At 34.4% G+C, this 12,557-nt stretch overlaps 1 protein-coding gene across 1 annotated transcript; it reads right to left on the reverse strand.

Annotated features, from left to right (window-relative positions):
• Window positions 1–8,129: 8,129 nt before the first annotated feature.
• LOC131405367 (olfactory receptor 4K13-like) lies at window positions 8,130–9,071 on the reverse strand. Its single transcript, XM_058540424.1, has one exon. It carries the CDS (start codon window positions 9,069–9,071, stop codon window positions 8,130–8,132), a length of 942 nt encoding a protein of 313 aa, XP_058396407.1.
• Between the last annotated feature and the right edge of the window lie 3,486 nt (window positions 9,072–12,557).

Below are 12,557 nucleotides of genomic sequence, written 5' to 3' on the forward strand. Positions count from 1 at the left end.
AGGACTGTGGATCTTGAACCTCCTATTTTGTATTTAAAAATCCATTTTTAAGTCAAAAGCAATATAAGGTTGTTTTAGACTATTTAAATAATACAGAAATATGAGCTTAGAAAGTGAAAGCCACATGTGATCCTACTTTTCAGGATTCACCATTGGTAATATATGGTGTGCATTCTTGGAGAGTGTTTTATTCAAACACTCAAACATGGTATCATAATATTAAATTTTTTTTTTTGCTGTTTGAATTTCTTGCTTTTATTCAGTGTTCTACTGGTTGTTTCCAGATATTTAAGTACATAAAATAAACTGACCTCAGCATTTTACCAATTTAACACATAGTACTGGTCATCACAGAACAATTTTTTGCAGGAATTAATGTTGGCTAAGAATATACGTTAACAAACATATTAAACTCTAATACTTTTGACATCACAAATGAGGTCGACTAGATCATGGGAATCTTGCTATTACTCATGAGAACAGGACCTCATTTTTCTTTATGTAACATCAAATTTAACTAGATTAGTTTGTGGATAGCAGATTGTTGTGAGTGGAAAACTCTTTATCCAGGGTTGAACAAGCCACAACAAATGCTGATTGGACATAGTTCATTTCAGGTGGCTTAGTCTAAGTTATGCTGCAGTAACAAACTGCATCCAAAGAAGTGGCTTACAAGAAGTTTATTTTTTTCAGCCTTATTGAAGTGTAACTGACAAATAAATATTTTATATATTTAAGGTGTGCAACTTGATGTTTTGATATATGTATATATTATGTATCAAATAATCACCACAATCAAGCTAATCAACATATCAATCACCTCACATAGTTACCGTTTTTTTCTGTGGTGAGGACACTTAATATCTACCCTCTTAGCAAATTTCGAGTATTCAATAAAGTTTTGTTAACTATAGTCAAATTGCTTCATATTAATTTCCAGAACTTACTCATTTTGATAAGTGAAACTTCGTGCCCTTTGACCATCTCCCCATTTCTCCCTCCCTCCAAACCCATGGCAACCACCATTCTACTCTTTGCTTCCATGAGTTTGACTATTTTAGATTCCACATGTATGATACTGTACAGTATTTGTCTTTCTGTGTCTGACATTTCACTTAGCATAATGTCCTCCATGTTCATCCATATTGTTGCAAATGGCAGAATTTTCTTTTATTTTTAAGGCTGAACAATATTCCTTTGTGTGTGTGTGTGTTTGTGTGTGTATCACATTTTCTTTATTCATTCATCCAATACCAGACATGTAGGTTGTTTCTATTTTGTGGTTAATGTTAATAGTGCTGTAACGAACATGATGTGAATAGTGCTGCAACGAACATGAGAGTTCAGATATCGTTTCAAAATACTTATTTCATTTCCTTTATGTATATTTCCAGAAGTGGGATTGCTGGATGATAAAGTAGCTCTATTTTTCATTTTTTGAGAAACCTCAATACTATTTTCCATAGTGGCCATCATATTATTATTTTTATGCACTTTCTTGTTTTCATTTAAATTAGAAATCTTTCCAGATCTGTATATGTAGAACTGTTTATTCAATTTTAATGGCTTCATATTACTCCATTGTATACATGTACCAAACATGATTAATACTTTATTGATTGACATATGTCAACAACATTCTATGTATATATAAGTGTGTATATGTAAACATATGCTATATAAATATATATGCTACATATACATAATATTTGCTCATGTGCTAGTATGTCTAGAAATAGATTTGCACACTTTAAATTCTAATAAATATTGTTGATTTGAAATGCCTTCAACAATATATGAGTAGCTTTTATGCTGAAATTTTGATAATACTGGGAATTCTCTTTCTCTTGTCTGTCTCTTCTCTTTCTCTTTCCCTTTACATTTTTCCCTGCCGATTGGTAAAACAAAAACCAATGAAGCTTCTAATCAGTGATGATGATGAGGCTGAGTATCAATAAATATGTTTATTGACCATTTGCATGTGTTATTATTGTCGTTCTTGTTATGAGCTACCTGTGCATGCATTTCCACTTTTTAAAATTAGACCTTCTACTTGTGACGTTAACATATGGACCTTTCTATCAAACATAATACTCTGTTTGGTGACAATATTTTTCCTTTTCTATTCAACTGTATCAGATTAAGACAGTTTGTATTAATAAACAAATTTTTAACATTTACAAAATAAAGAAAAGAGAAAAACAGAAAAAAAAATTACCCAATTTTCCTACCACTCAGAAAAAAAAAATCTATCAGTACTGTTTTTTTATTGACCTTTCTTTTGGTATTTAAAACATTTTTATTTATTTTGTATGGTTGGGAACATATTAAATGTACATTTTTTGTAAGCCAGAATATGTATGTTTTAAAATCTACATATTGTATGATTAAAACTTTTAGATAGAGACTTGATTATAGGTCCTTTGAAATGTCATATCCCCTGTCCTTCACCTTGGTGATTGTCCCATTCTTCTTTGCTCAGTCCTGCTCTATTTTGTTTCCCAGTTATTGGCAATAAAATTCTCCATCCAGTGCCCTTGTGGGGGAGCCTCCTAGCATCACCCTTGTAGTATTTCCTTTTTGTTTCACTACCCACTCCATGTCCATAAGCTTTCAGGGGGTCAGTCTGCCCTAGTGTCTACTCTTGACTATAGTGGGGCCAAGGTGCTCCCACTTACTTATGCTGCTTTCCTGCCAAGGTGGTGCAGGATTGTGCCCAAGAGAGAGCCTGGGCATGCCATGGAGTCCCACAGGGAGGACTGACGACACAAGAAAGAATGGTTGTTAGTGGCATGGGGCCTGGAGGAAAGCTCGCTGGTGGGAGTGCAAAAGGGGAACCCATGGTATGCAATTCAGGTGTAAAACAATCATCAATAATTTGATGTGGTTGTTTAAAGATAGAGTAATGTAGAAAATTACGTAAGAAACAAATATAATGATATTTTATATTGAACTCTAAAAAATTGATATATGACCATCTTTGAACCTACTGAATGAACAATTTTATATGGTTCAAACTAAAAAATGCATATAAGCCCGGAAATGAACAATTTATTGATAAGCACTAAAGATAAGCATGCTTCTATTTTTTCCTAGGCAAATAAGTTTTAAAATGGGTTTCTTATACATTTTTTTCCTGTAAACTTCTATTTTTTCTAATGTTCTATATTAACATATTTCTATACCACTGATTTTTATTTATGTCTATGAAGGGTAATGCCTTCCCAGTTGGAAGAACCATGAGAATTTTAATTTTCTATTTTTGGCATTTACATTATTTCTAATTTTTCTTTTCATAAACAGTGGTATAATAGGTGTCCCTTATAGCTTAATTTTTAGCTTATATATTGTTATCACACTAAGCAAATATTCTTGAAACGTCATGAGTTAAGGAAAACTTTAAACTTTCGATATCTATTTCTAATGTGCCTTCAAGAGAAGTTATATCAATTTTCACTATCATTATCAGTGCACGAGAATGTCTATTATCCCATAGTCTCATCTATGATTACTAATCTGTTTTTTAAGACTTTGAAATTTGTTGGTACAAAGTAGCACCCCAATGCACTCTTAGTTACTTTTTTTGGATTACTGATAACCGTTTTACTTTGCATATGATTATTGACTATTGCAATTTCTTCTTTTCTCAATAGTCTTTATAGTTTTTGCTCATTTTAAAATCAGTATACCACACTATTTTCTTTATCAACTTGGAAGAACTAATTTCATACTAAAAATGTGAGTCATCTGCCTGACATTTTGCAACAATTTTCCACAGTGTGTTTTTACTTTTATTTTTATAATGCTTATATGTCTGTATAAAGATATCTATGTGTATCTATATACACTATCTTTGTATTTTTATGCATATCTATGTATAATATGTTTTGATTTTAATATTTTGGATACTCTGAATTATTTCCTCCCTGATTTATTCATAAGAGACTTGCTTAGAATGAACTTTCTGTCTCAATGGTTGTTTAAATGTTACTATACTTTCTTTTGGTTCGTTTCTCTGTTTAATGTTTAAATGTCCATTTGAAGCTTCTTTGAGTTTATATTGAGAGGCAAAGATCTGCATTGTATCTGCAAGTTGTATCTTTTGTGCCAACACCGTTGGTTGAATAGTTCACCCTGTCCACATTGATGTGATAGAATTCTTCAGTGGTCTCCCGAGAGGACACTCTTAAGTTTACTCGAGCACTTTCATTCCATTACTTTCATTGAAAGTTTTGTGACTGTTTGAAAGCAGAACTATGATCAAACTAGTGCATAAAATCCCTGATAATTTTCAATTTCTCTTAGGATATAAGAAAAAGTTCTTATCATGGATACAAGATTCCATCCTCTCTGCCCTATTACTCCCTCCTGATCTCCATCGTTCATCCTCGCTCCACTGCCCTTCTTGTCTCAGAGTCTTTGCACATGGCATTTCCAAAGTCTGGACTACTCCACTTACTCTTGAGTAGTAAATCCCTATTTAGTAGAGTCTGAACAAGCATCACTGTGGTGAGTCACATTGTTCTCCCAGCACTCTGTTCTTTTCCTTCAAATCAATTATCAGAGTTGTATCTGTATTTAAAGGTGTTTAATGTCCAGATACATCATTAGCCTGTAACATCCTGAAGTCAGGATGTGTTTTACCTCAGAACTTGACATAATTCCAGCATAGGGTAGATGCTCATTAGGAATATTAGATATGCTCATTAGGTGTATTATCTGAATGGATAAATTAATGCATGAATTTTTCAATTTTTTTTTGTATTTTATTTGTTTTATTTATTTATTTTTTTGTGTGAGGGAAATCAGCCCTGAGCTAACATCCATGCTAATCCTCCTCTTTTTGCTGAGGAAGACCGGCTCTGTGCTAACATCTATTGCCAATCCTCCTCCTTCTTTTTCTTCCCCAAAGCCCCAGTAGATAGTTGTATGTCATAGCTGCACATCCTTCTAGCTGCCGTATGTGGGACCCCTCCTCAACGTGGCCGGACAAGCGGTGGGTCGGTACGCACCCGGGATCCGAAACTGGGCCACCAGTAGCTGAGCGTGCGTGCTTAACCGCTAAGCCACGGGGCTGGCCCGAGCAAGTGAATTTTGTACTTGACCATTTTGTTACTAATGATGATTATAAGAAGTGTGATGGATTCTTCTGAATGCTTACAGAAAGAAATGACAAGTTCAGATCTTTAAATGTTCATTTCAAGCTATAGCCTGAGAACAGAAAAATTCTATGACAGGTCTTAAATATGCCATGTTTATTGTAGTTACAGAAGTAATCTTGCTGAAATCAGACACAAAATTTAATTTTGTACGTTGCAAGCTTATTAATTTCTGAAATTAAGGTTTTTTTTTTTAATAAGGAATGAGAACATATTTGGAATTAAACATGGGCACAGTCTTCCAAACTTCTAGAGATGTGTGTGATTTTTTTAATGTTAGCTCCCTAAGAGTTTCTCCTAGTTCAGAGTAGCGTATTTTTCAGATGTTGTTCTTAGTATCTCTGTGCCCATCAGCCATCAGCCTTCATTGGATCTACGTGGGGGTTGGGAAATACTTGCAAGTCTGCCTTACACCTGAGCGAGTCTACCTAGTGCATGCAAACAGCCTTACTGACCCCCTGGGTTAATTGTAAATGTCTGGCTTCTCTGCTGTTTTGCTTGTAGCTACCAGTATCATGGAAATTCCAACACCCTATTAAATTCTATCCACAAAGATATCCATGTTTTTTGAAAAGGTCCTTAGTCATGGAATTCTCCATACTGTGTTCTAAATGAAGTAGGCCACCTCAGATACAGCTGCAGGGCTTTTTGTCTTTAAAGCCCGTCTCTCCCTTTGATCAGAACCTCTGCACCACTGCATAGGAATTGGGAGAAAGGATCTTAGTTATAATTTTCCCCAACTCCATCGATATATTCCACATTCCTTTTTTACTTTAGGATAAGCAATTGTGAATTCTTTCAAGGGTTCCTCATGTAATATGATTCTAAGTTTCCTTACTCTCCTTGAATGAACTTCAGATTCTGTGCACTAAGTTTGACACACTAAATAAAATATGACCAGCATGGACTTATAAAAGATGGGAAAAGAAGGAAGGAAAAGAAAGGAGTAGAAGGATCTGAGTGAAGGTTTTCTTTCTTACTCTGCCTAAAAATAGTATTCATGATTTAGAAAATAATCACACAACCTACCTTTTCATTACCATGTGGAATCAGGAAGAAGAAATATGTCTAAACTCTAGAATTTAATGTAGCATTTGAGGAGATGTGTTTAAGAAAGAAAATCTTAAATACAGAAACCAGGAAAATAGTATGGACACAATATTGGATGCCCAGACTAGATTACCCAAACCAGTTGGTAAAGATGGTAAACCCATACTTTTTCAGAATAAAGCTGAAATGTTAGGGGCACATGGTCTAGGGCCAAACTAAAGTGGGACAAGTTACCTAAAAAGGATGAAGAGGATAAAGAGGGAAAATTCAAGTTATATTGTTATGTAAAATAAAAGATATCAAAAGACATGGTTTCCAACGTGCTTGCATAATCTTATGTTTTGTATTTGCCTTTGGAAAGCCTCTTTGCAACGTTTCCATAAACTCACTGTTTGTATCATTTAATAAATTCAGGCTTACTACTTGAAACTGCTCACTAACTATTCCCTCTGCTTTCACTTTGCTACATTATATTCTCCATTTAAGCAGACAGAGGTATACCAAACTTTAAATGTATGTAGACTCCCATCACTCCCAATCTCAAAATGCTTTAATGGTTTTATATTGCCAATAGAAAAGGATCCACTAGGCCTGAATACTCTGATCTCTCTCTCCCTTTCTATAATATCTCAGCATACATCTTTCTTCCTTCTGTTCATCAACCTCCTTCATAAAGTTCTACTTTCAGTACCTGCAAGCTCTGTCTCACTTCACAGTGTCTATATACACTGACCCTTCTGTCTGGGAATTCTCTTTTCCCTGCTCAAATGCCTAATTCTTTACCTTTCTTAATATATTGGTATAAATATCTCCTCCTGACAGTGGTCCTCTGAGTCCACCATGCCCAACATAGATCCCTCCCCTTGTTATTCTCTCCAGAGGGGGGACCAGGTCTGTATGATTAACCATGTATCCATATTTCTTGGACAGTGTTTGGTACCTAGTAAATATATTTTTAAATGTTTCATCAATGACTGAATTCAGTTAAAAGGACATCGAGTATCCATATTTTCTGGTGTAGCAAGATACAATAAGCAGTTCATGGTTTTAATCTTCGATAAATCAGTTGACAGTGATTCTTAGAGAAATATTTTGGTATTCAAACATATGCTTGAAATGATTATTTCTAGGCATATTTTAGCATTCTACTAGAGATGATTAGCCTATTGAGGCCGCACGGTGAGGAAATATTAGTCAAATCATCATTCAAATCATGACTCTTCTGTGAAGCCTCCATGCAGTTTACATATATTGATAGAAATTTTTCCACCTATTAAGTTACTACATATAACTTTAGAAATAATAATTTATACTAAACATCAGATAGTGTGCTGTCTTACTAACATTTCCTATTATAACATATTGATTGGCTGAAGTATTATCAAATTTTTGTAAGAAGATATTATGCTTATGTATTTTAAACATTCATCAGGGATGTTTCTCTGAATTCTAAGATTAAAGGAGGTATAAGGAGGTCATGAATGTGTGCTTGTTTATGTATTAAGTCTTTGCTATGAACATATTCCATTAGAATTTTATTCATTTTATTTCTTATTTTATTTTTATTTTATTTTTTGGCTGAGGAAGATTTGCCCTCAGCTAACATCCACTGACAATCTTCCTCTTTTTGTATGTGAGCCACTGCCACAGCATGGCCACTGACAGATGAGTGGTGTAGGTCCATGCCCAGGAACCAAACCCAGACTGCCGAAGCAGAGTACACAGAACTTAGTGACTAGGTCACCGGGGCTGGCCCTCCATTAGAGTTTTAAATAAAACTATCGTAATAATTCCATAAATTTTGAGGGAAGATATTTGATACTATTTAAAGTTTTCATTTCAATTATTTGAATAAATATTTAAGACTCAATACCTGAAAATAGTGGAGGATAAAAAACAACAATTTGCTGTAGGCAATATTTAATGGATGAGCCAGGAACCAACATGCTGGCTGCTCAGTCTCCTAATGGCTGCCTTCATTTCCTGATTCCTCAGAGTATAAATAATTGGATTAAGGAGCGGGGTGATTATAGAGTAAAACACAGAAAGAAATTTATCTATAGAATAACCATTGAATGGGAAAGCATAGATGAAGATAGCGGGACCAAAGAAGAGAGTGACCACACTGATGTGAGCAGAGAGTGTGGACACAGCCTTGGAGGATGCGCTGGAGGAGTGCTGCCAGATGGTGACCAACATGACAACATAGGATATGAGCAAGAGAATAAAGCAGATCAGGGACAGGAGTCCGCTGTTTGCAATCACCAAGAGCTCTAGGATATAGGTCTCAGTGCAGGCAAGCTTGATGACCAGGGGAAGGTCACAGAAAATGCTGTCCACAATATTGGGACCACAGAAAGGTAAACCCACTGTGAAAACCATCTGGCTTGTAGTATGTAGGAACCCAGTTGCCCATGAGAGCAGTAGAAACACAATGAGCACCCTGCGACTCATGATGGTCTTATAGTGTAAGGGTTTGTATATGGCAACATACCTGTCAATGGCCATAGCTATCAGAAGAGACATCTCTCCACCCCCAAAGAAGTGCATAAAGTACATCTGGGCCATGCAGCCCCACAAGGAAATGGTCTTGTGTTTTCTAAGGAAGTCTGCAATCACATTGGGAGTTGCAACAGAGGAAAGACATAAGTCAAAAAATGATAAATTTGCCAGAAAGAAGTACATGGGGGAGTGAAGATGGTTATCCAATATTACAGAGACCACAATGAGGACGTTTCCTACTATGATGGCTACATAGATAAGAAAGAAGATCGCAAAAAAGAATATTTGAATTTCTTGAGAACTGGAAAGGCCCAGCAAGACGAACTCAGAAACACTTGATCTGTTATTTAGGAGATCCATTCATCCATTTGCATTAGTTTGTCAGAAGTTGCCTAAAAAGAGAAAAAACTAAAAAATTATAGGGCTTAACAGGTCAATGAACCCAATCTTTAGTTAAGCATTCTATTCTTATTCAGGGAAACAACTTTTCGGCAATATGACTGCTTTGTAGATATTCTTTGGTATTTTGTAGTCGGAGATATTTCACAGGACCACAAGCCAGTAGGATTTGTGTGAATGGAATAAACTGAATCAAATCTGTGTCTTGGTTAGTAGAGGCAATATCAGTTAGACATTTAAGAAAATTTGTCTTCTTTCTTTGTCAGCTCCAGATCAGACTGTGCATGAATACTTAATTTATTAAAGTGATAAAGAAAAGTTTTGAAAAGCATCACTGGAGGAGATTCTAATCTTTTGCAGATCTCAAGAAGTATATTTACTGACACATTTTGTTACATCCTCAGTATGCAGTAAAATGTTTGCCATATTAAAAAAAAATTGCTGAAATCACATAACATGCATTATGCTTCCTAAAGAGAACTAATTGGAGACCATGACCATATTGTTGCCATAAAGTTAAATGTTGAGACAGTTATATAGTTAACTGAGATCAAACCCAGTTACTGGGGCAAGATTAAGGTTTTAGACATGAATGATCCAGATTGACTCAAAACTACAGATTCATCTCACTTATCGCCTGACTCTTCCATTTATGTCATCAGACATACAAGTATATCTCATATGTGCATGCTGATCCAACTGTTGCAGAATTGGATCAAACAACCATTTTTGTCTGGTATGCATTTTTAATTCTTATGTTTTCACATAATGAGTATATAGAAATATCCAAATCACTGTTATTTAGACTATGAACTAGTGAAGTTTACCACTGTAGTCTTTTTCAACTTTCTTCCTTAAAGAGGTATAAATAGTAAGGTGAATCATTAACCTTTGTGAAACTAAACTAGAACAGCATAGTGTCTGGGTTAGGTGCTTCTCCTCTTTAGAACTATGTTTCGTCACAATGATTTCCTTTAAGGTTCCTTTAACCTAACTTTGTCAAAGATGGAAATAAGTCATATGTGTTACCGACTAAGGTGGACTCAGCTAAGCCAAACGAAATTTTAAAAGATACACACTGACACTTAGAGGAAATGTGTCAGTCCTTGATCTACATAAATCCACCCATTTCAGTGCCTCCCTGTTTGGCTGATTTTAGCTCTGTGTTTCAAGTCTTATTCCAGGCTTGTTGCTCATCTCCAGTCCTTTCCTTGCCTTTGTCATAGCCTAGACCCAGACCTAATGCCAATTATGAGAAGAGAATGTAGGATATACATCATTTTGGGGGTACAGTCTAGCCTTTAAATCACACACTTGAAATTTTGAAAATACAGTATATCTAATTAACCATAAAGCACATTTAATTATATGCACTTTTCTGTGTATGGTTACTATCACTAAGGCACACATTTTATCATAAGTAGCCCATACTCTAACCACTATGTTTGACATCATCATTCAGAGTAGAATAAAAGCTTTTTTCTTTCACAAAGTAATAAAACAGAAAATGGAAATCTTGGATATCTCTCATTCATAGACATGAATCTTTATTCCTTCTTTATGTTTTGTATATTAACTGTAAAACAGTGATTTATCTCAGCTACACCTGTTGGATCATCTGTATTTCTCTGAAGAATGCAAATAAGTAGATTTGCCTGGTACTTGAACCCGGCAAAGACAGAGTCCTAGACAAGGTGATTTCTCTCAAGCTCTTTCCAGCTGTATGAGTGTTTAAATATTCGGCCATTTCGGACTGTTGGCATAGGAAAATTAAATTTCTTTGTATGTTCCTTTCCATAATTCTTAACAAGTGTAATGATAGCATAAATATTTTATGAGTGGTGACACTCTATGATTTTGCAAGCCATGGATCAGGCATTTTGTTCCTGCAGTTCTATTATTTACCTCTCTTTAAAAATAATTGCATCCCTAAAATTAACTAGTCAACTTTCTCTATATTATGCAATAATTCAGAGAATAAAATTGTTCACTCTCATCAGTACAACCAAACAATTTAAACATACTTAGATCCCTTTTCTCTAAGAATAATATATTTGGCCTGGATTGTTGAATTATCATCTTAATTTCCAGTACACATTGACACAGTGATTTTTGTATTTTTTTCCACTTGTTACAAAATCAATTTTTTTCCAGTTTAATTTTCCCCTTCTAGCCCTCTCCTCAGTTATTATTTTGGAATTTGTATTTTATCACTTATGGACACATTTCCTATTGTGAATAAAAATACTATGACAGATGTGGTCTGTAGGTAGAGTAGCATGTCAGGATTATGTAACCTACCAGCTTGCACTTGCACTTCAGAAGTAAGGTCAATATGATTCTAGATGCTTAATCTCCATCATTCAGTGACTATATTCTCTGCTTTGAACTTCAGAGGACAACAGACTATAAATGTATCCCTTGATAGAAGACACAAAGGAAAAAACTCATTTGATTGTTTTAGATTCCTTAGAGACTGGCAGTAAAAAAGTAATTGGGATTCTTAAAATAGACTTTTGACATTACAGAAAATGAGACACCATTTTTAACTTATCAAAATGACAGCACTTTAAAGGCCACAAGTGATAATCAAGCAGGTGTGGAAAGATGGTGCATTATAAGAAATTTCACTAGAGGTGAATTTAATAGAGGTGAATTATATTTTGAAATAGCTGTAGTTTATTTTCTACCATAAGCATTGATAATTGTTATATCCCGGCTAAATATATTCTAGATTAATTTAATTCTAAATTGGATTAAGGTTGAAATTTTCACATTTAAATTCTGGTATGTCTGGAATTTATTGGTAAATGCTGTGAGGTAATATTTTCACCATTACAATTAAATAATAATTCATTCCATTAAGAATTTATTATGCTTTTTTTATAACATAAATTTTCAGCTAGATTAGGCTCTTTTTCAGGTTTACTTATTTTCTTCCTTCTTTTGCCTGTTAATTTTTGGGGAGGTACTACATATTTTATTTTGGCTCACTATGTTTCACAGTATATGTTAATGTACAGGAGGACAAGCTCCTCTCGTTGCTTTCTTTATTCAAAGTTTTCTGGACTATTTTTCATATCTTCCTATTCTAAATTAAATAGATTTACTTTCTGAAGTTGAAACAAATTCCACTGGTATTTTGTTATCAAAATATAAGAAATGTAGAAAAAATAAACAGAATTACAAAATTGAGTATTTTCGTTTGGGAGGATTTTATGTCTCTTTAAATATTTGCCCAATTTTATGACACAAAAAAATTTTGTCATCATTATATCAACACGTTTTTTGGCAACAAATATTTTGTTAAACATAATTTTGCACATTTCCTACTTGGGTGCTATACTTAATATGCCGTTTTCCTTAACATAATTGATCTTATTGCTATTGCTTTCATTTTTCACATATTTAAGTGGTAAATAGCGACATTGGTGAAATCTCCTTTTT

Source organism: Diceros bicornis, chromosome 5 (genome assembly GCF_020826845.1).
Source record: "Diceros bicornis minor isolate mBicDic1 chromosome 5, mDicBic1.mat.cur, whole genome shotgun sequence".
Lineage (NCBI taxonomy): Eukaryota > Metazoa > Chordata > Mammalia > Perissodactyla > Rhinocerotidae > Diceros > Diceros bicornis.